The 25,304-nt window shown below is 39.1% G+C and overlaps 1 protein-coding gene across 1 annotated transcript in view; it reads left to right on the top strand.

Annotated features, from left to right (window-relative positions):
* The window catches only part of CNTNAP2 (contactin associated protein 2), a 1,031,572-nt gene that overhangs the window by 966,512 nt on the left and 39,756 nt on the right, over positions 1-25,304 (top strand). Inside the window, exon 21 of the mRNA XM_071429755.1 lies at positions 412-505. Coding sequence (XP_071285856.1) covers positions 412-505 — 94 coding nt within the window. The remainder of the gene's footprint in view (positions 1-411; positions 506-25,304) is intronic.

The following is a 25,304-nucleotide window of genomic DNA, read 5'->3' as shown; positions in this document are numbered from 1 at the left end:
AAAGAAAAATGCCCAACACCTGAATTAGTCTCAAATTCCCAGCTATGTAAATCTAGCTTCAGCAGTAACATAGGTCCCAAATGGAAATCTATTTCTATGGAAAGAAAAAGTTGTTTTATTATTGATGCTGTTGTTATATTTAGCAATTGAAGAGCACATAAGTAAAAATTGATGTGATTCTACAGCAATCAGAACAAAAATACATTCAGTATAAGTATTCTCCAGGCCTTGGGAATTGTGAAGATGGCAGATATGGAAGGAAGGGTATTTACTATTGTTTTCCCTTTATGAAATGAGAGTGTATTGGACAGTTATAAGAGATGACAAACTCCATAAAGTAGACCTGATTGATCAGAACTGTAATAAGCAGATCAGTTCAAAATACTCATCATTTCTTTTTTCTTTCTCCAGCTTGATCACTATCCTCCAACAAGTTACAGCCTGCCAGCCACATCTGACATTCAGTTCAATTCCCCAAAGGCACTATTCCTAGGAAAAGTTATAGGTAAGATTTCATTTCGTACCTGGGACAATGATGTGTGTGTAGCAGGATGCTTGCTGGACATGTGGTACAAGTGGTGATACTGGAGTTATGCCTAAAGAAGGGGTTGTGCTCACCCTGTCAGAGAGGCTGATGAGCACACAAATAAATAATTTTCTGCCATGGATTGGGGAAAAAAAAGGTATGAGCAACGAGACCCTTGTAACATGGTCTTTGTGAGGTTTCATTACCCTCACGGTGTCAGATGAAGGCAATCCAAGGAAATCACTGAGACCACTGCTTCTACCAGGAGACACTGAAGTTATTTTGAATATTATCATTCACTGTGAAGTTATTGTGTACCTTGTATCATGTCTTTATCCATGCAGACTGCCTTCTTATCCTAGAGCATCCTCTAGCAAACCATCATTCTTTCCCACTAACATCCACCTGCGAGGTCTTTTGGAGTCTGTAACACCTGCAGTAACACCCATCTGGACATTTTCTGTCCTTTTTATGGATTTCATGGTTATTTCCAGTGCAGCAGCTTCCTGGCCAGCTCCCAAGATGAACTCAAGGGGATGCCTTGGCCTCACTTTTAGACCATCCTTCATTCCATTGCTTAATTTTTCTGCTACTGGCTTCTTACATGAATTTCTAGGCTTACTCACTTCAAGAAGCCATTCTACCCAACATTTACAGTTTGTAAGGAGGGCTTTTTCACCTTTCCAGAGATAAAGGGGAATTAATATTATTTCCTCTAAGCTCTTTATACAGAGCTATGGTTGTTTGAATTCAGTGAAGAGCTTAATCCAGAAAATTGCAAACTTTTCTTTGTTAAGTAGTTAGGGCATTGATCTGTGAACCCTTTGCACTGTTTTTGAAGTGGTAAAGAAATTGACCACATAGCTAATGGGACTCTTTGTAGATACATTTTTACATTTGTTTTGTTTTTAAAATTTAACATGCAGAACTTCCATGAAATAGGAAATGAAAAGCCTTTAAAATGACTGGCTATCAGGAGTGCCATGAACTATTTTCTAGTACCTTCCAAGTCAGTTCTGTTGATAGTACAAAAGTTGATGCAGTCTGATTTTGGACAGTCCCTGGAATCTCGATACCTTACTGCATTTAATTTGGGCAGCTGGACTGGAGCTGATGGTCTGACTCAAATTTTTAATAGCATGGGATTATATTAGCCCTTTGGGAATATGATATTATTTTGCTTTCTCCTCTCTGCTTGTTAATGTCTTTGCAGATAAGGCATTTTATTAAGAAAATGTATCACTACTAAAAAAACAAACAAGAAAACAAAAAAAAAAAACCTTTTTACTCTTTCTACCAAAGAAAAATTGGATTTCACTGCAAAGAGATTGATTTCCTGGTGTAAAATGCTTGTGCAACTGACCATGTCTGTTGATGAGCTTTACTGTGCAGCTCTCAGAGTCATGTTGAACAAGGGGACAACTCAGTTAAAAGGGTTACCCAAGTACAGCAGTTTGAAGGGCAAAGTAGACATAGAATTCAGTATCTTCAAAGGCTCTAGCTGGCACCTCATACTGACAAGACATATTTTAGTGGTCTAGAGGGATTAGAACCAACAGAAGATCTGGATACATAGATCAAGTTGCAATTTGTGCCCATATGCAATTACATTCTTCAAATGGGCAATATGGGAGCAGCTTCCCATTTCACTGCTGCTCTGGCATCGCTTGCATTCAGTTTCTGTTGTTCCCATACAATGCAATTCTTATTTGTCAGCAAAAACGAATGCAAGGCCCTACTTTTAAAGACAGATGGGTTTTTGAAGAGCACTCTGGAACAATCTTATTGGGAAACTGGTCTTCTGTCTGTCTTATTTCCATTTTTATTGGTGTTATTTGCATAGGAGCAGCCGCTTCTGCACCAGCTGTTCTTGCTGTGATAGAGAGTTCATCTGCTCCCCGTCAGAAATGATCCCTTGTCCAACACCTCCCACAATGCAACACCTCTCTCTGCTCTAGGTGTTACAACAATATGGATGATTAATAATGTTATTTGTAAAATTGTAACTGCTCAGGATATTTTCTGTAAAGCAGGAAGGTCACATCAGAGCAACAGCAAAATGCTTGAGTTGCAATCAGGGAGAACTTTTCTTGTTAATTTGAGATGCTTTCTGTTTCTTTGAAATACTGTTTTAAAAAATGCATTTGTTCACTGGCTTGAAAAATACTGATATAAAATAATTGTAGTCTTTTGGAAAACTGGAGGTAAAGGCGCTTAGTTTATAATTCTTACCTAGGCAAAATGGATTACAATTTGAGGTGGGAAATAAAGCTGAAACACACAACAAATGAAAAATCCTATTTTACATGAGTGTGTGGTAACAAAAATAATAACACTAGAGAAATGTAGGATTTCACAAAAAATTATAGAAAGGTATTGTTAATGTTTCAAAGAAGTTCTTGAATCTGTTATTTAGATGTATTTAGGCTTTGATGGCTGACAGACAAAGTGAGAGGGAAAAGCAGGATATCTGGAAGATAAGCTATGAAGACAAAAAAGTGAAAATTAGACAATGTGGCAGTCATCTACATTTTCATGTAGGCTGCAACTTGCAGATCATTACTGCAGTAGGATAAAGCAGAGGTTTGATTTTTCCATTAAGTGTAGAGGGTTTGGATGCAATACTCAGCTTTGTCTTCACATCCTTTTTGGGAAACTACACCTGTATTCTCTTAGTCTGTACTTTATTATTAAAATTGGAACTTTTTTTGGCATTTAATATGTATTTATAGGTAATTAGCTAGAGATAATTACACATGATTTTGTGAAAGTATCATTCTGGTGATACTTTCTAACAGGATGTATTATTGAGAGTTTGTCTAACAGGATGTATTATTGAGAGTTTGTCTAACAGGATATATTATTGAGCACAGACACACCGAGCTCAGACAAGAGTTGCTCTTGAGAAAGTGGCAGGGAAGTAAAGAAAATGTGCTTCTTGTCATCATTTCCACCAACCACTCCAAATTAAATTGTCTCTTTTCAGAAATACTTAAATATCCACTTGGAAACAATTGACATAATACAAGTCATCATCACACAGATAATCATTTTCAGAACTGACAGCTGTCCCTGCAGCTCACCTCTGTGGGCTCCATTTCTGTCTCTGCCCAATCTAGTGCTCTTCAGGGACTTCTAGTAACAGTAGCCAAAAGGGAAATACATTTCAGGTCTGCCTTCCTTCTTACAAAAGCAGATGCCATTACTCTACAGCTAAAGAGAGGTCCTAGAAATCAACCCCATAGGCCTGGATTTTTTACACAAAAAGTAGTTGCCTTGAGAAGAAGTGGTAAAAGGTCAATTTCTAGATGTGGTGGGGTTTTCCTAACATTAATGCAAAGATTTTTTTATTGTTATCTGGTTAGAGTTACTGGGTTTTTTACTGGTATTTGTGGTGAAAATTAAAACTAGTGAGGAGACATTTCTCTGGATTCATTGTGACATTCAGCACCTTGGGCTGATGGGGGGTAAGACCAGCTTACATCTAGCCAAGTAGTTAGTTTCAAATGTGCAAAGGAGAGAACACAAAAGTACTTCACAAAAGGAGGAGATAAATGACATTTCTTCATGGCTTAGGTACGGGATAGAAAGAACTGCTTTTTCTCTTGCATGGCATCTGTCTGCCAATAGATACTGAATAATAGGAGGCAAAAGTTCAGAATGCTTTGAATTTCCAGCAGTGAACAATGGCATTTATTCCAAGAGGTAAGCATTCTTTACTCCTAGATAAGGTACTTTATTTTCTAAAGAAAAAGCTTGGCAGTTTGGTGCTTCAAGACTTGTAGCTGAAAAACGTCAATGACCTACAATGTAATTCATCCTACCAAAACCATCACACACTTTCAAAACCAGCTTCTGATCTCCATGCTTCCACACAACTGCAGAGTTTCATCACTTAGAGGGTTTGTTTCCTGTCAAAGAATGAACATTTTCTCTTTTTGAGAGCATTTGCCATCATTAAAAAGGGGGTATTGATAGCCTTGATAAAAAAATTGTGAAGGATAAAGGCATAGTCATATTTGGTGCTCAGATTGGGTATGCTTTTAGACATTGACATCATCTCATATGAAATTATTGTCAATATATATTGGATATCAGTTTAGAATTAGACCTCTATATTGTAGGGCACTTTTTGTCTCCTTTTAAATTTATATCTTAGAAAATAGTGCGGAGCTGTAAATAGATCATGAATAATCTAAAAGCATTCTTCTGCTACACATCTTTGACATGTATCTACTACTACTTCATGATCATAATGCAGTTAACACTTCATTATATATGTTAGGAGTGTGGCATTCAGAGCTGCACAGCTTGAGCTCTGCTGCTCTCCTTCATTTTGCAGTGCCGGGAGACACTCAGAGTGCAGGGGAGCTCAGCCAGCTTTCACTGATAATGAGAAAAAAACAGCTAGCATGCAGTAAATTCATCCACCAACTTACTTCAAAGTAACTGCCTGCTGCTTCATTTCAGAGCACCAGCATTAACATTCAGTACTGTAATCTCACTGAGAATGCTTCTTGTCATATTGGGAGCCCTCCTGCTACAGCAGGTAGCAGTTGAATATTAAAGATGTGCTTTCCCCTGCATGAGGTATGTATGAATTTTCATACAAAAATATAACATCTGGACACTTCCTCTTCTCCTACTCCTCCTGTATAATGCTATCAGCCTGGCTGAAAAACCTCTGGGATTAAATATTGCCTGTCTCTCTGATCTCAGGTCTGTCTGTCCATACTCACTCTTTGAAGTGTTTCTGGTAAAGGTGAAAATGTTCCACAGTTCTTCTGGTCAAAACTTGATCAAAATAAAAGTCAATTTTCTTTTCTTTCAGACCTCTGGTTTTGATCTATCTGTTTTTTCTCTGAGAAATCTTACCTACAAGCCATATTCAGAAAGGAACATTTCCATCTACAGGTCTCCCATCCAAGGGACATGCTAAACACTTTGAATTGCCAGTTTGACCCCAATAACTTCTGAGGCAGAAATTAGGGTAGCCCAAGTGAATTTTATCATTTGAGAACTAAAATGAAGAAAAGAAGTCAAGAATATTTATTGTTGCCTCTCAGTATCCATGCAGCATCTTCTTCCAATTTTTCAGAATATTGCAGGATTCATCTGCTGTAGCTCCAGAAAGGCAGAAGGTAGACCCCAGACAAAGTGGATTAAATTGGATGTTTAGATAATCTCAGTTGTCATGAGTATAGCCAGCTTTGCTCTTCTAAAAATTAGCTGGAGTCATTTCCTCCCACAAACTTCTCACTCTCACCCTTCAGGTGATTCTTCACCTCTCAGCCCCTCTCTCATACTTTGTAGTGGCAGCTGCCTTCTAATTTCCTCTTGCACTATTCTCTGTGAAAAAACTTCACTGATTCCCAGTCTTCAAATCTTCCATGGGCATTCAACATCTCCAGAAGGTCACCTTTTACTCTCATGGTCTTCTAGCATGAAGACCAGCCTCTAACAGGATGCAGGAGTCTCCTAAATTCCTAAATTCTAAAGTTGTTTCCCTTGTGCTTTAACATGTCTCAGAAAATTGATTCATGTAGATCACTCTACAGTGATCTTGCTGAGAAAATTATCCCACTGTTTTACAGTTCTCTCCAAAGTAGTCATCTACTGGCTCTGAAAAATAAAAATTAAAAAAAAAAAAAAAAGTAAAGGGAAAATATAAAAGGAGATTGTAAGGCAATTTCATTTGGTTAATGCCATTTGAAACAGAGTATTTGCACAAACCTTATCTGACATTCAAAACAATGATAACATTATTTAAAAGCAATGGAATATAATGAAAACTTTAACTCCAGTAATTAGACTGACCTTTTCCTAGCTTCTGTGTTTTGTTAAGGTGGCATATCTTGGTTATACAATGTTTCCCTACCCCAGGAAGACAGGAATTATATTGCCTGTACTGTGTAATATCTAATACTAATTTATTTCAAATGCAGCTGCTTTCAAGGCTCAGAGAAAGGAACTGAACATGACAGGAGCATCAATAAAACCTGCCACTGGCCCCATAAAATTCTAATGACATAGATAGCAAAATCGAAGAGCTCAGAGCACCTTCAAGGCTTGTAAATCATTAAAAAAAAAAAAGGTGTTGCACACTATGAAAAAGCCCAAGGTATTCCTGAAGCTGAAAGTATAGCATCTTATAATTTTCCTCCAAGTATATTCAAAGGAAAAATCAAAAATTAGAACAGAACTCCCCAAAAATTACAGACAGAACTGACAAAAAAAAAATGTCTTTAATAAGCCAAGGCACAAGTCTTAAAATTTTGTATTATTTTACCTTGCTTGGGCAACCTCTGCCCATAGTTCCATATATAAAACATTCAAAAATAATGTGAATATGCACTGATGATGTGATCAGAAATAGTTACATAAATAGCATTCTGGCCATATTATTTTGGCTGAGGGCACACATTATATACATGCCATTCCTTGCAAGAACAGCTACAGAAATTATGTCTAATTCAAAACTCACTCATTGTTTAACAATTGAAAAAAAGCTCAGGTTCTATCTGACACTTGTGTCACTTAGGGAAAAATAATAACGAAACAACACACAGCCTGGCCAAAATATTGCAGAGGTTGTCAGACAGAAAGGGAGGTGACTCATGTCCCATGTTTTAGAAGATCACTGGGATCAAGTCCCTTTCCCTCAAGAGCTGTACTAGTTTTCTCTCCCACCATTGATAATTTGAAAGTGCCTGTGTCCTCCTCTGACCTGCAGTGGCCTCTAATACCAGAAGCACCAAGGTTTTCTAGAACATGGTGAAAGTTTGCTCAGGTTGATGGAGAACCTGGGAAGAGCAAGGGATGTGGGATTTTCTGGAGTATGAATTAGATAGGAATTTCATGGTGTGTGCTGCTGTGCCCTAGGCCTGGACAGCTTTCATTCCCTCAGAGAAGCCTGGGCTTGTCCATGTGGTTTTGAGCTGTCCAGCTTTTTAAGATGAAATTTATCTCTGTTCAAAGGCTCAACACAATCTTCACATTTCTAAACTTTGCTCAAGTAGGCTGAATATAGAATGTAAGGTAAGTTTATATTGTGCTGCTGCTCTTTGCAAAAGAAGAAAACACCTGGTCTGCATGAGCATGTTCAAGACATAGTAAAATAAACATGTTCCTCAAACAATATTAAGCCATGAATAAAAGTGAAGATAAGATAATCTTTCTTTAGGACCTTTATATAGAACTATAAATTCATAGACTAAATTATTCATGATGAATAATTTGTTTAATTCCCAATATCACAAGAAGAAAGGGAAGTATATAAACTATGGAAAGACACTTCAGCAATTTCCTGTTTAACCAGACCTTTGGCTGTAGGCTTTGCATTTCTTTTAAAATAAATGCTTTCACTGTTCAAATTACAGAGCCAAAACCTGGCTGATGTCCTAATTTGAAGTGTTTCTGCTCAGCAAATTTTATATATATATATACACTCTCTAAATAAGTCCTTTATGATAGGTACAGTAATGCATTCTCCATCTGCGTATTTCAGGGAACACTTAAAACACTATTAGTTGTCATGGAGAAGGAACTCATTTGGAAGACTGTGTGATTCCCAAAGGCTTCAGCTACATCCATGATGTAAATAAAAACAGGCACTCTGGTTGTATCAGTGGTCTTGCTTTAAAACTTGCCAAGCCAATAGAGTTGACACCACTCAGCAGGAACTGGTTGTTTGAAATTATTCTATCAAATCTTTTTTAATTCTTGCTTTTTGGGGGGATTGTTTGTTTGTTTGTTTGCTTGGAGGCTTTTTTTTTTGTTTTCTTGGGTTTTGTTTTTTGGTGGGTTGGGGTTTTTTGGTGGGGGTGGGTCTTAGGGTATCTTATTTTAATGTTTTGCAAAAATTTTAGATATCAAGAAAATTATGTTGTATAGTACTAAGATAGGATAGGATAGGATAGTGTAGTGTAGTACAGTATTAGGGATAGCATTGGTTTTAAATACCTTCTTGAACTAGATTCATAGGTTTTTCACAGCAGAGTCAGTGTCACTAATGGCTCCTTGTGTTGCAGCTTGGTTGTTTATTCTGATACTAAATCTTGCATAATAGTAGCAGTGTTTATGCCATTGAACATGACAGTCACTGATTCTTAGATTTATTTGCCATAATAAAACTGTATTCAATCTGTGGTACAGTGACTAGTTCATAAACTGCTCTTTTAAATGCAACAGGAATAAACTCATATGTTTACAACTTTCTTTTTAGAGAAGCCTGTTTCCTCTCACATAAATGTACACCACTACCTAGAAATCTCTCCTTTATGACTGTATGAACTCACAAATCTACCTCAGTGACTCCCAGTTACTGCACCACCAGGGTTGCACTCCACTGGCAAAGGAAGCCATTGAGCAAGGTTACAGTCAGTCTCCCACCAAAAGGCAATATTTTCCTTTTGTTCTGTCTGATAGCAAGATAATATATACTGTCCTCTTCAGACTGTGTTCTGAGGTTTACCAGTCCTTCCTTCTTCTTTTTTTTTTTAGGAGAGAGATTGTCATCTGTCTCATTGTTACATGAAAATGCTTATTGATCAAAAAATAGTTTCCTGATCCTTCTGATCAGTTGCAGAAACCAAACTGTGTAAAGGCTGCTCTATAATATAGATAGTTGACTCAAAAATGTCCAGAGAGAGAAATGAATTTGTCATTGAGTGCCAGAAAAATTGAATTGTTTAAAATACTTCAGCTAAAATTACTCCTCCCCAAAAAAAGCCCTTTTTTCCTCTTAGAATAATTTGAAAATAATTTTTTGGTCTGTAGGTGATGAGACACCTCAGAAATACTGACATTGTAAGACATCTTCAAAGCAAAGTACTATTACAATTGCTAATGTAATTCATCAAGCTGTCAAATCTTTCTCAGCCAAATTTGATTTGATTTCAGTTTAGCACCTTGAAAATATGTACTTTCTTCACCCAGTAAAAGCTCACTCAACATAACATTAGCATATTTGTCAGTCTCCCTGGAGCAATGGCATCTTCTTGGTTTTCTTCTTCTGCTTTTACATGGGATTCTTTGCAAGACAGTCAATGACATGACTAATGAAATTGGGAATGGCCTACTATTTCTTCTACTATTAATTTGACCAATACTTAAATATTTCCTTTACATTTTTCATAGGTAACATCTTAAGATTTCCACTAATATAAATGTAGACAAAACTAAGCATTTAATAAGCTAGTTGCCAAATCTGATTTCCTGGAATCACAGGATGAGAGTGAGAGTTTATGAAGGCCATGCAAAGGCTAATGAGATCTCTGTAAGCCATCCTCTATATATGAAAACAGCATATGGAGAAAAACCAACATATGGAGAAAAGAGCATATGGAGAAAAAACAGCAGAGTATCAGTGGCTAAAACTGATCTGACTCTAGAAGTACAGAAACTTGGTGATTGCAAAGCCTACAGGAGAAAGAGAGGGACGAGAACTTCAAACACAGCTTCTCAAAGCATTTTACATTCCCTTAGGCAAACCCAAGCACTGTCTTGCTCAGAGCAAAGGAACTGAGTGATTATATCAGGGAGCACAAGACCCTGATGAGCTCCTGGGCCAGCATGAGAAGGCAGGATATTGAAGTGGTGTTGTAACATTATATCAGCTGGAGCAAAAGGATTTTTACACTGCCATACTTTCCGGTACTTCCTTTACCTTGGGAAAGGAGCCGAGGCAGCAGCTCTCCACTAAGTGCCTGCAAGCTTGCAGGAAACCCACAGATTTCTCTCCATTAATGCACAGAGCATATCTTAATTGCTTAAGTCTGTTATCTTGACTTTGTAATAGTGTCCCCTCCAGGGATGAAGGAATGCCTGGCTGGCAGCTCAGTTTGCATTGCATCTGGTTCCTGGGTGTTGTTTGTGGTGTGCCACATCCTTTCTGCTGAGGGATGCACTGAAACCAGAGTACTAAATTTATGAAGAACATTTTTTTTCTGGAATTAGAATAACAGGCTGCACCCTGTCCTCATGCAGGAAAATAAATGAATGGGAAATATTAGAGTTGTGATGCATTTTCAATTTATTCTGTGGGGATCAGAGAGGGAATGGAGAACAGGGAGGAAGAGTGGGACATGATGAGCTTGACAATCTCCCTTTTTGTGTTCAGACCTCAATCTGCCCTCTTTCTAGCTTCCCTCATCAGGAATTATCTATTAAGATGTTCACCTCAGCATTCAGATGCTATCTTCTCTTCCCAATGTGATTCCTTTACCAACAGTGCTGCACACCCAGCTCTTTCTGCACTGGTTTTGTGGCTTTCCAATGGTGTGCATGGCATTTACACACCAAATTAATTTCTGTTACTTCCAAGCTGGCCATTTCCAGTCTTTCCTTAAGACTCACCTATTACTGTTTTGGGGTTTTTGGAAGAAATTTCCTTTGTACATAAGTGTCAAAATAATGTATTTAGTCAAATTAAAAGCAATGTTAAACACAAACAAAATCATAATATAGGGCAGAGAGGTACAAAAGTTCCCCTGCATTTCTCTCCCAGTTCCCAGCCTGCCTGCCTTTGAGCTTCCCCACAGCCCCATGTGAGGACAACAGGCTGAGGACACCTCTTTTAACTTAAAATTGTGCTACATTTCAATAATGTTTCAATTACTTTATCAATCTCCAAAATAGAAGAATTTAGAGAGCTCTGCTCATGCACACATTTGTTATAGGCCTCTTGCCTAGCCCTACCTCCCTTCTGCTCCCACTCTCATCCTCTGACTCCCCTCACTGTTCTGCTTGGTTCCCTCTGGCTGCAGCTCACATCTAAACCTGCAGCAGGCAGCTTTTATCTCAGCAATGCTCAGGTCAGGCTGCATCCTGTTGCTGCAGGTGGATTCAGAGGGCTGTGTCTCTGCTGCTCTGGACCCAGCTCCTTCTCTCCTCTGCTCATTCACATTTCAGTGGCCCTCAAGCTCCCAGGCACTCACATATGTGGTGTAGTGGCAAAGCTCTGCATGTCAGCTTTCTCCAGCACGACCAAATTGTGCCCCCTTCCTTCTTTCTTCCAGAGCTCAAGCAGAAATCATCAAACAAGTCCACATTTTGAAAAGAAACAGACATTGATAGACAAAACAGTTGATAGACATTACTGTCAACTGGCTAGATCATTTTCTTTCTGTGAAACTTAAGAAGCTGGGGCGCCTTCTGAATTTCAAGTTCTTGTTGCAAATTTGGGTAAATGCCTCTGGAGGGGAGGAAAAAAAAAGAAGATCCAAAGGGACTAAGGAGTCCCTTAGTCCTTAGTCTAATGGACTAAGACTATGTATTTCTCACAGCTTTCCATGCATGCAAAAGCTGTGAGAAATACAGACATAGGGAACAAAATGGTGATGACAAATCAAGAGTGTTGATAAGCAAGAAAGAAGGCTGATGCCAGATGCAGATCAAATAGGATGTCCTGCTTCTCTGGTGCCAGATTGGTGGAATAGACAGCTTGGGAAATGGCATTTGATCAGCTGCCCTTAGGAGGTACCAGTTTTTCTTGTTTCTTTGAGTTTTTCTTACTGCCTGACCATGAGTCAAAGAAATGAGCATATATATCTTTACCTCACCCATCTGCTTCTTCTTAATTATTGCCGATTGGCATCTGTTCCCTAACAAGTCAGATCTCTTGTCAAAATGCACAACTGTCCTAGCTGAGCATGTGGCACTTTGGCTTCAGCCTGTACTGGTTTCAGAGATCTCAAACAGAGAGCATCAAGTTTTGGGCTGGCTCATTTCCACCCTCTTGGACCTCCAGTCACAGTAATTTGGTGTCAGGGACCAAATTAGCAGCACATTGCTCTCCCTCTCCATATGCAAGAACGAGTTGATGAACAGGATTGTGTGATCAGTGACCTTGCTGTGACCTTTTCAGTTTGAGATGCTGACAGAAGGCCCCTCTCTGACCAGCAACCTCACTGCTTTGCTATTTAACTGATTTTCAAACACATCAGCCAGCCTCTTATGGTAAACACACCAACTAGCCACAGATTTCCTAAGACAAAAGGACAGAGTTCTCTACATCTTAAACTCCTGCAATCTCAATCTTGCCTTCATCTTTATTATCTATATTGCTGCCTGAATCAAACTCTTCCTGTTACTAACAAACTGGAGACAGGGAGAAATGAAATTAATAAATATTTATTTCAATCTTTACCAGTTTTCAGATGGACTCATCTGCAAAAATACCAAGGTTTTTTTTTTAAGGATATTGGAAATTTCTTGTGCCATTATTCAGCTCCTCTTGCAGAGCTTGGCGCTGAGCATGCTTAGATACAGTCCACATATAGAGTTTCTGCAGATGTGTACCTACCAGCCTGGCAGCTGCTAAAAGACACAAATTGCTTTTACAGGTCACCTATCACATTCCTTTTTTTCCAGCTCTTCCTCTGACTCCCATCCACTCAGCCACTCAGCAGACACTTTGTGGGGGCTGCTCATCATTCAGAAATCCTGGATAACTCACCACTGTGCCTGTGTAATTAAACTCAGCTTTGCACAGGCCATGAACTGGAACATGCTGTGGCTACATGCACAGATGCACAGCTAAATGTTATGCCCAGCAAATTCAGCATATCCAGAATACTTCAGCCTCGCTGTACATCTGTTGATGTGTCAGACTAAGTGTTCTCTGTGCATTTCAATGCTGTCAGACGTGTGACAGTGCGACTGTCACAAAGCTCACTATTAGATAGGAACTACCAGCAATATTTAAAGCGTTTCTTTTTGCCAGTTTCAGAAGAGGGGAAGAATGGGTGAAGAGAGAAGATTTTTAGGGCAAAATGATCATTAGTGGTTTGCTCTTTCCTCAGCTTGCATCAAACTGCTTCAATCTGTAAGAGTGTATTGAGAAGTGGAAGAACTCTGTTGTATTTTACAGGATTTAGTGCTTCAACACAGAGATTGTGATGAGCAACACTAAGATTTCCTAGTATAGAAACTCTCACAGATGTCTAAGTTTTTGGAGTACCTGAGGCTTTTCAAAAAAGGCAATTTTTCCAGATTTCTGTGAAGAACTCTTGTGGTCTGTGACAGGTGTCTTGACAAGAACTTTTTTATCACCCCACCTCAGGCTACCAATCCACATCACCCAGGGGCATGAACCAACCCTGATGCTGAAAGTCTCAAAGAAAAGTATTTGTCAAAAATAAAAGCCACCAGAAAAACAGTAGAGGGGAACTGGTAGATGTAAAAATAGAATAAGGGATATGACTGATGATAATATTTGGAATAAAACAGAAAATAAGGAAACAACTGAAATAAGAATAAAGAAAGTGGTGAATAAAGTGGTGAAAAAAGAGGATGGGGAGAAAACACTGAATGGAAAACCATAATCGATAGGTGGTGACTTGTATCACATAATCAGCATAAAATACTTGAACAGAAAGGCCCTGAGACATAGAATGCCAAACATTTAGTGAAACATCATAAGCTTTACTCCAGGTAAGTCATCAAATTCTACTTAAAATCTTCAGTGCTTAAGCTGATTTAGCAAAAATCTTTGCATGTTATATGGAGAGCTTTTTTCTGTGAATCCTTAGGGCTTGGATTTTTTCCTTCTAAAATTAATTCTCTGGTGTTCTTCTCTTAGCCATACTGCAAATGATTTAGCACCTTGGAATAGCAAGGATTTAGCTTTTCTGCTTTAATGATTTAACATATGTGTATTTTGCTGCTGAAAGTTACTTACCACATTAATCCTAAAGTCTTAAAGAGTCTTAATATTAATCATTATTCTTAATCTTAGAGGGGCTGGGTTTATATGGTTGGTTTGTTTTTGGTTTTGGTTTTGGTTTTGGTTTTGGTTTTTTTTGCATCAATATATAAGATAAAAATAATTTCAAATACAGTGATACCAAGCAGAATGTAGAAAGAAATTTTTTTCCTCTTAAAATGTGTGCCTTCTTCAGTATATTAACACTGCATCTAATTCATCAATGCAAATACTATTTCTCATTTTCCAGTGAAATCTTATCTGAATATTCTTCCATTCCAGAGATTTTACAGTTCATGCCTCTCTGTATGTATTAATTAAATATCTAATTTTCTAGTTGGGTCTCCAATTTGGATCTAATGTTTTTCCAGCTTAGTCAATATTACCCTTTTGACAGAAAGGAATAAATTCATTCATTGGGGAAGGGAATACTGTTTTATATATTTATCATTTAAAAGAAATTCTTATTCTAATTATCTTATTTTCTTCTCATTGGTATCTCACAATAATCCTTTACCCCTTTTTACCCTCAGTGCATTGTTTTTAAATTGAAAGGACATCAATAAAATCATAGAATGGCCTGGGTTGGAAGAAACCTTAAAAATCCTCTGTTTCCGTGCCCTCCTGCCATAAGCAAGGACACCTTCCACTAGACCAGGCTGCTCAAAAACTCATCTAACCTGGGACTGAGCACTGCTACAGATGGAACACCCACAACTTCTCCAGACAACCTGTTCCAGTGTCTCACCCTCACTGTAAAGGATTTCTTCCTGATATCTAGCCTTAAACCTATCCTCTTTCACTTTGAAGTCATTTCCCCTTGTTCCATCACTATAGCCCCATGTGGGAAGTCCCTTTCCAGCTCTCTTGTAGCTTCCTTTAGGTACTGGAATGCTGTTTAAAGTCCTCCTGGAGCATTCTCTTCTCCAGGCTCTTCTCAACCCCAGTTCTCTCAGCCTGTCTTCAGAGGTGTGAAGCAGAAGAGTAAAATCACATCCCTTGATCTGCTGGCCATGCTGCCTTTGATGTAACCCACCATGGGCCCACATCTCCAGCCTGTCAAAATCCCTCTGGATAGCATCCTTTGACCTACCAGCAGGTCAACTACACCACAAAGCTTGCTGTTGTTGGCAAACTTGCTGAGGGTGTCAAGAAATTTCAGTGACTTCAAATCTACTTCAAATGAAGTAGATTGTGCTCTGTCTTCACATTGGTTTTTTACCAACACAAAATATTTGTATTCTATGAGTTATATTTGAAGAGTCGGGAAGGGCCAGGAATATTTGTACTTCGCGGGTTGTCATTTCATTACCTCTCCCATTATTTCTGCTTTTGGGCAATAGTTTAATTTTTTCTTCATCTGCTATGTGTCCTTTTCTTTTGGTGAAATATCCATGGCAAAAGCTTCTTGTATTTGCACAATGTCCTGTGTTGCCATAGGACAGCTGACCACCAGCCTGGTTTTGAGTCATGGCAAATGTTATTCTTCAGTAAGTCTCTGAGACCTTGTATTGTGCTTTTTTGCAGTCTGATCAGTATTTGACTTAAAAATAGAGACTGTTTTGCAGTTTTAGGCCCCTACACATTCATCTACTGCTTTTATTTCACCTTTTCTCTGCTGTTCAACTGGAGCATGGCCCATGCAATGGTCTAATCCAAACCTCTGTGGTTGCATCTCTATTTTCCACATGCAAAGCCTATTAATCAGGCTGTTTGGGGGGCTTTTAAAGGCTTCTTGAAATATCCACACAGTCAGTCAGTCTCTGTCCTGATAAACGTGTTACAGAGACAGCATATGCTCAACAGGATGGAGACAGACAGTGCTGGAGACTCTGCTGGCAGGATTTGAAGGCAGTTGTGCAGTGCATTTGGAGTGTCAACTGGAATGATGTAGTGGAAAATAAACCAGTCTGCCAGTTTGGGATTTCAGATCCAGGGTTTTAGAAATGGTTCAAAATAGCACAGGGCCATCTGTCTGCACAAACCTGCAGGAGTAACAAGACCATGGCAGCAGCAGAATTCTGACTGACCAAAGAAACGTGCAGCCCATTTGGCCTGAGCTATGGAGGCACCACAGCAGATTTGTAAGCATCCTTCCATTCCAAGTATGTTCTGCACTGTCAGTCTCAGGGATAAATTTTACCTAAATAGGATGTGAAATAGTTATTTTTAATGAGTTATTTGATATAATAAAACTCTTGATTCTCTTTACTTCTAGTCAGGAGGAACATTTCATTTCTGTAATTTTCAACATACTGCATAGACAGAGATCCCTGGAGTTCAGTTTTTCTGACTCAAGGCAGGAAAGGCATAAAGCAAACTCCTGATTTACTGCCAAATATATGTCTTTTTATGAACTATGCATAACATTATAGATACACTTTTGTTGGCTCTTTTATCTTCTATTTATAGAGGCAACCTGGTTTTCAGTTTTAAATACTAAAATTCTTTTAAAGCAGAGTAGCAAAACTGTTGTGTAAGTTGCCTGAGCAGTGTGACCTCTGCAAACATGCTCCACTCTTTGGATAGATAATTAAGCATGTCTTTCCATCAGGAGGGGCAAACTTCTCAAGACTCAGCATTCTACTAAATGCTCAAAGCACAAGGAACCAAGAGATTTACCTCTGATACACTGGTACAGCACAAAGGCCAAAAATAGCAAAAGAAATTCAGTGTCCTGATTTATCTTAGCTTGTGAAAATTATTGTCAGGCAAATAAAACAGGAAAGTGTGTGTATATGATGAGTATCACATTAGTCTGTTTCCTATAACAGATGATGGCTGCTGTTTTCCTTTTATCTCTTGAAAAATCTGTTCTCTGACGTACTAATACTCCATATGAGGGAAACACAGAGTGCTTCTGAAGACAAAATTGCACTGATTGATTGTTCTAAATTCAGTGATTTGCAGAACAGCAAATTGAACAGGTGCTGCAGTGAAAAATCAAGTGGCTTCCGAGCAGGCAATGATGACAAGCTAACTTTCCATTCCTGCAGCAGATCTCTGGAACTTTTTTTTGGGGAGTGATTATTGCCACTTGAATCATCATGTCCCAGTAATTAAGATCTGAATTTCCTTCTCTAGTGTATCTTCCTTTCGCAATTGTAGCATCCAGTCAGTGACTACTAAAGTTATTGTTGTTTGGGTAAAATATACCCTAAACTTCATGGAATATTTCTTGTGTTTGCTTCAATTAATGGTTGTTATTTACAATGATATCTCACTGGATGATGAATAACACATCAGCTTTCAGCCATGACAGTAATTCAGTTTTAGAGTCCTGATAAGTGCATGAAAAGTTCAAACTGAGATCTCTTATTTGTATATACTGAAAGTACATTGGAACTGTATTGTAAAGCCTACTGGCCTAGCAAGGAGCCAGAAAATTTAAAAGCCGTACAATGAAATCACGGTAATCCGTAATTGTTTTACTTTGTTTATAAAGGATCAAGTTATTTCTTATATTTAGGTGGTACCAGGAAATTCTACTAGACAGGGTAATCATATTTATTTCCCAAAATAAAGTGTGAACTCTGTAAGAGTGCTTAAGTGCATGGTTCACTCTAATCAATTGCTGACCATGTGTTCAAAAGGGCATTGGCTAAAGAGGTAATTTAAGTAAAATGTGTAAAACCTGGCTATAGCATTTCTATTCATAACCTTTGCAGTCAAGAAGTAACTCCAGTGGCAGTCTATCTTTTGGGAAGACAAGGAATCTTGTCTTCCCAAATAGTGCAAAAGCTGCACTAGGGCTACACTCATTTCAGAGAGGGACCTTCACCAAAGACTGTGCAACAAAAGCATCACCAATAGAGTGACCACCAGGCTGCCAGTCCTCCCTAAGAAGAGTGGAAGAATTGAAACTTTGGCAGAAATAACCAAGTGGAATGAATGCCGTGAGATCTGCAAAGTGAAATATACACAAAAGGCCTTCCCGGTCCTTTTGCTGGCACTAAGGGCCTCCCTTCAAGAGGACAAAAGAATCACCTCCTTCACTTATGGTCTTGTCCTTCAACAGCAAAATAGGTTTTATGCTTGTAGTGTTCATTTTCTAACATACAGAGGAAGAGCAGGTGTTTCAACAGGAGTGACACACACTTTTTCTACAATTGTTCCATAACGATTTGCATTTATCTGAGAGGGAATAGAGGAAGGAATGGAAGCACACTTCCCTCCTCTCTCTTGCAAACATAGAAATAAATTGATTTTTCACAGCCTCTGTGCCTGTTGTGCCATGGTCATTATGCCAACCTTCTTGTCTGGGTGTTCACTCTTGAAATAAGAAAAGGAGACTCCTGCGTTTTCCCTGTTTGCTGAACTTTAAGGTACAATTTCTTCAGTGACTAACACACATAATCAAGCAAGTGAGATGTATCTTTCATATGAAAGATGGCTTAATCCCTAAAATTTAAAACCAGGTTGGAGAGTAGGCTTGGAGTTAAGGTAACATGCACATTCTCCTTTTCTGGCTCCAGATTTTAGTGATGAAGTTTGTAAAGATGTGAAACAAAGTACTGGAAAGCCTCCAGTAAAAATGTTTTAGCTAAATCTTTTTAGGTATTATTTAGAATGCCCACATTCTGTAGGTCAGAGAGCTTTTTCCATACTTTTTTCTGAACTATGAATTATGCCTTATCTGCTACCAAAACTGTCCTCAGTGTGCCAAGAGCAATATAGTTTGGCCACATGTATCAGTGTTCTCACATTCACCCCCTCGTCCACAAAATTATCCTTCAACCTACAGTTCTTGTTTTTGGAACAAGCATGTGCCCAAAAATAAAAAAAATATCTGTGACAATTTGCTCAAGATTTCCATGAGATTATAGCTTCTAAAAGGAGCCTGCCTGAATCTGAGTTTATTATTTAGGATCACCTCTCTTAACATCAACACAATTGTTATTGTAAGGTTGTATTTGCAAAGAGGATTTACTGATGGTCCAACACCAGTGCTTAAAAAGATTGATGAGTTCTTTTTTTTAATGTATTAACCAATTACTGGAGGCATATGTCACATATAATGCAGGGAGATGTTTTCCTTAAAGATGATTTCCAATGCATTTTGTGTCTCTTTTCCCAGACTATGTCTCCACATAATAGCAAGATATCTTGTGTTACTCAATTATTACATGGTCCTGGAGTAAAAATGCTTGATTGTCCATGGGGATGCAGACCTCAGAAAATATGCTTCCCAGGGAAGGCTAAAGCATGGGAGCACAAGGATGCCCCAGATGCTTGAGAGCCTTTTGGGAGAGCTTCAACCAGCTTGCAATAAATTTTGAATAAGTCTTGTTACAATACTGAAAATTACTTTTTGAGATCAGATAGCAGAGTAGTAAAGGTATTCATCTCTATAAATATCCAAAGATTGCTCCTGATTCGTCAGGCAAGACACTGGCTGACATTTCCAGCTCAGTATCCTATTATATAACTTGGAGTTTTAACTTAATGAGCCAAGGTAAAGCATCACTGTCTGTTTTCATTCAGGGGAATGGAATAAGATAATGTTTCTGTTTTTTCTTTGTCACAACAGAGAATGGCTTAGGTTTAAGTCTCAACTATGGTATTGCTATGTTAACCCAGATTAATTGGGCTATCCATGTAGCTTTTTTTGGTCAATTTTTACAGATTTCCTTTTTTTTTTGTAAATTTCTGTATCCATAACAACAAAAAATAATGGCAATCTTCCTGGGGATTCAGTCAGTTGGGTTTTTTATTAAATAATTATAATTTGCTAGGTGAACATTCTTATACCTGTTTAGAGGAGATTCGTTCAAGCGACTTGTCTTCCTCAAACTGATCATTCAGCAGTTTAAAAAGGCAATTCCAGTTCTAGCTGGCAGATGGCACTGACTGTGTTTGGTACTGGATGGGGCCAGAGGGGGCAATCTGGAGGTGTCCTCAGAAGGGCACCTTAAAAGTGAAGCCAGTGGGCCTTTGCCCTTTGGCATCAGCTGAATTTGGGTGTTTCAAGGAGTGTGTTTGCAGAGCTTTTCTGCAAGGGTGGTGGGGCTGTATTGCTCCAAGCATTCCTCTGCAGGTGTCTTTCCATCATGTTTTCATAAACAGCTGGGGCACCTTCCCTCATGCATGGCACATGGAATAATAGAGAACTTGCACACATTTTCTTCAACTCCAGCCAAGCAAGCAACAAAGGCTGGTAACGAGCTAGCCAGGGACAGGCACTGATATTCCAGTAACATGAAAGAGGTGCCAAAAATAATACTGAAAGCAAGGTTTCTCACATTCAAATGCTTGATGGAAAAGCTGAACATGCTTCTGGAACTGCAACACAACATCAGGTGATTACAGGGTACTCATGATTTAATAATGACTGGACCATTTAGCAAAATGACTAAGGACTTGTGGTGAGTCCCAAAAATAATTCCACTCCCTTCAATTAGGGCAGCCAACAGTTTAAATATAGGAAGTCAGAGGGAACCAAGCTAAATAGTATCACAAAACTCTAAGGCTTGTACTGAAGCACAACAGAACTGTTCAAATTGGAACAGGAACCATAATGTACTTCCCTGGTTTGCTTCTTCCAACAATTAGTCTGCTACATTTTCAAAAACTGCAGTTATTTCCATAATGTGTTTGGCTTTTGCTGACAGATGCTGATTTTTTGCTATGCCTTTCTTGGCTTGGTTAAAGAGCTCTTTTTACTTTCTTAGGTACCTTCTGAGCCTCTTAGCTTATTATTTAGTGGACTTGCTTCCACTAAACACATGTTTTTTTGATATTGTGGATTCTAACTTAATTAATTCAACATGCCCTGAAGACACATGCACGTTTCCAAAACGTGTTATATAGCACGTTTCTAAAACGTGTTATATAAAGAGTTATATAGCTTGATGAAACTTGTACTCAAAACCTGAAATTTGAAATTCATTTAAGGAAACATTTTTAATTGATAATTTATTTGAAGATTTCCTATGCTCACTTCATTTTTTCTTTTATTTGTTACTTATAGATTTCTACAATGTTTCTTCCGCTGCTTTTATGAAAAGTGATATTAGGCTTATTATCCAATAGCTAATCATATGATTTTTTAACCCATTTTCAGTTTTCCTGGAAGGAGCTAAGGAATCTTCCATTCTTCTGTTACCTCTCCAGTGCTTAAAGATCTGTGGAATGCTTTAGAAAGAGTAATCTCTTCACTTTACACCCAGGAGCTCTTAGAGAACACTAACAGATACATCAAAATAAGCATAGACTCTTGGAATCATAGAATGGACAGGGTTGGAAGGAATCTTAAAGATGATCTAGTTTCAATGCCCCTGCCATGGACCAGGACACCTTCCACTAGACAAGATTACTCAGACTCCCATTCAGCCTGATCCTAAGCACTTCCAGAGGTGGGGCACCCTCAACTTCTCTGTCAACCTGTCCCAGTGCCTCACCACCTTCATAGCAAAGAACTTCTTTCTATTACTTAATCAAAACCTACTCTCTTTCAGTTTGAAGCCATCTCCCCTTGTCCTGTCAGTACACGCTCTATAAAATGTCTTTCTCCATCTTTCTTGTGGGAGGCCACAATTAGGTTGCCCCAAAACCTTCTCTTTTCCAGGCTGAATAAACCCATTTCCCTCAGCCTTTCCTTGTATGAGAGGTGTTCCATCCCACCCATCATCCTAGTGGCCCTCCTCTGGACTGACTCCATCAGGTCCATGTCCTTCCTGTGCTGGGACCCCAGATCTGGATGCAGCACTGCAGGTGGGCTCTCACCAGAGAGGAGCAGAGGGGCAGAATCCCCTCCCTCACCCTCTGGCCACGCTGCTTTGGAGGCAGCCCAGGACACGTTTGTGTCTCTGGGCTGTGAGTGCCCATGGCTGGGTCATGTCCAGCCTCTCATCCAGCAGCACCCCCAGGTCCTTCTCCCCAGGGCTGCTCTCCATCTGTTCATCCCCCAGCCTGTGCTGGTACTGGGGCTTGCCCCAACCCAGGTGCAGCACCTTGTCCTGGTCTTGTTGAACCCCATGGAACTCCTAAGGGCACACTTCTTGAGCTAGTCCAGGTTCCTCTGGATGCCATCCCATCCTTCAGGTGTGTCAACTGCACCACTCAGCTTGGTGTCACCTGCAAATCTGCTGAAGAGACACTGGATACATTCATTTATGTCATTAAGCAAGATGCTAAACAGCATCTTCAATACTGGTCCCAATAATGATTCTTGATGTGTGGTTTTGATTTTACTTGGCAGGTTTTTTTTCTGATTAAAAGGAATTGTCACATCTTCATATAAAACAAACATAAAGTGCGGAACCTTGTTCTTTGAGATACAACCTGCTCTTTAACATCCACTTTCATCCACAGAGTTCTTCCTGTCTCTCCTCCCTCTCCCTGCTGTTCATTATTTCCTTCAGCTATGACCAGATAGCCTTTTTAAAGCACATACATCACATATTGAACATAATCAGGTTATGATTGTTGGTCCCTAGGCAACCACCATCTTCCAGGCCAGTGATTAAATCCTCTTTTCTCATCATAATGAAGTCCAAACTAATTACCTTATGTCATAGTCAGTAAAATTTTTAGGGAAAAAAAATTCAATAATCTAATGATGCTCTACTACTGGCTGCACGAGATCCCAGCACAAACATTCTAAATTGAAGTTTCTAGGAAATGAGAATGAGGGCATTTTTTTTTTCACACACACCAGACATGCCTATCACCCCCTTTTCATTAACTCCATTAGCAAACATGTTGGGACACCTACATTTAAGATCACGCTGGTTTAAGTTATTCACCAACAGCAATCCACCAGTGGTGCGTTTCTTCCTCCTACCAAGCTGTCCTCAGCATTCTGTAATTAACATTCCTGTCAAGAAAATTGTCTCTCAAGAATGTAATTATAAGTGAGAAATTTCCATTCCCGTTGTTTATATCTCAGATTCTGAGCTTATGAATACAGGCAATTAAAAATTGATTCTGGCAGGGTCTTCCTTGGCTAAAGGTGGAATAAATACCCTGCACTGAATTTTGTCCCTCTGCAGCTAAACTGCTTCTAGTTCTTGGGCCAGCTCATTTCAATGCAGTCTGAACATCTCTAAATTGCAGACTGCCATGCTGAGAGTCCCTTCAGCTCACTGCTGGGTTGGGAGTGCCTTCACTACCTAAGGTTGAATTACTTCTCACATAAATTGCATATTGTCTCTGCTAGAATTATTACAAATGACCATTCACCAGTTAGAGATTCCTCATTTACTTGTTTAATTTTCCTTTAGGAAAATTAGCAGGTTCATGCATTACTTGTGGGGGACTGAGGGAGCTCTCAGAGTTTTCTGTGAGAAATACTAAAACAGAACAGGACATGGTATGCCTGTGCAGAACAGGATCCAGTTTTATTACATCAAACCTGGCTTGGTTCAGAACAACCATAATAATGGACCTCAGTAAAATGGTGCTGACAGCTGGTTTACAGGTCTCAGATTGCACTCTCCAAAGAAATACATAGATTGCATGTACAGTCAATGCCAGATCTGTTCAATAAAGCCCTCCATTTTTCTACATCATCATTTAATAAATCCAAATAGGAAAAAGCCCCTCTGTCAAGCTGCTGCTGTTTTCTCTCAGAGTTTCTACTCAAGAGCTGAGCATTAAGGAATTTTAAATATATGGATGTTATGGTCATTTAGTGAGGAAAGTACCTGCTGGTGCATGTGCTGGTGTTAATGAAATGCTATGGCAAACACTGCTCAAGACATCCTTACTGACACAGCACAAGTAAGAGGGGAGGGGAACAGATCATATTGAAGAGACTCCTTTTACAAAACACTTATGAATTATAATTCACACTTGAAACTGTGCTTTAAATGAGTGTTCCACTTTTAACCCACGTGAAAAGATAGAACCAAAAAAACCCACCAAGAATATGCAAGCAATGCTGTATCTCTGGAAATACAGAAAGGAGAAACAACTGTTTTCTTCTGGAATATATCTAAAAAATATTCTGTCTAAACTATTTCAGAGACTTTGGCTGTTTCTTGAGCAGTAAGTAATGAATGATTCAGCCTTGGCTTTGTGAAAGTTTTGATGTTCTGGACAATATAGAAATGTCCAAGACAGGGACAAGATACTGAAATTGAAGTTGCGAGTTAAATTGATGTGACTAACTGTGATACCATGCTAGTTGAATATAGGCCTTAGATGAAGGTCCTGCTGAAGGTTCTATTATCTTTTGTTTTACTTCTGGAGCAACAGCTTGTACAACTTGTATTCCAAGACTCTGGTCCTACATTTCCTTTATCCTGGTTCCTCCAAGATTAATTATTCCCATTTCCAGTTAAGTGCCTATTTATGGTTAAGTGCTAATTTTTCTTTGCTTTACTCACTCATTTCTAGCTCCTCACTGGGGAAAAAGCTGAGCAGGCCCCATTTGCCCTCTGGTCAGTGCATTTTGTTGGCTGCAGTGATACTTTTGGCCTGAGTCAGTGCTGGCAGCCTCCTTCCCCTCAAGCTATGCAGCATCTGCCTCCACACTGGGGCTCACAGACGAGAGCAGCAGACAGCAGTGGCCAAGCCCAGCCATTCCAAGTGAGCTGTAGCCTGAATTGTTGTTGCTTCTTCACAGTTTACACCAATCCCAAAGGCTTCTTCTGCCTTTCTCCCTCCCTCCCTCCCTCCAAGGACCCTCTCTCCATTGGGTAGCAGGGATGGAGATAGGAAGGTGGTGGTGCATCTGGGAGAGGAGGAGAGAGCAAGGGGCACTTGTGAGACCAAGTGGAGAGAATGAAGAGAAGGTTTCATAATGTCTGTGCAAATAGCTGAAAAATAGGTGGCATCAAAATCTCTGTATTAGATGGATTATAGGGATAGATGAATAATAGGTGGTCTCATAATCTCTGTGTTAATAGATGGATTTTTGACCCCTTCTTCTTCTTGTGCCCTGTACGCAGGATGCTTAGTATCCCTTCTGCCATCTGAAAAGGGAGCAAGAGCAATCTCATTCTTCTATGTGCATAAATTAAAAGCAAATATATTTTTTACCGTGTACCATTCAAAACTTATCAAAACAATGACCTCAAGCCACATTTTCCCTATTTAACATCACCAGCTCTTGATGGCGAGCAGCAT

The sequence above is a fragment of the Agelaius tricolor genome, unplaced genomic scaffold (assembly GCF_023055355.1).
Source record: "Agelaius tricolor isolate 1412-34295 unplaced genomic scaffold, bAgeTri1.0.p SCAF_6, whole genome shotgun sequence".
NCBI lineage: Eukaryota > Metazoa > Chordata > Aves > Passeriformes > Icteridae > Agelaius > Agelaius tricolor.
Note: the sequence above shows the minus strand (reverse complement) of the source record. Positions and strands in the feature narration are given on the sequence as shown.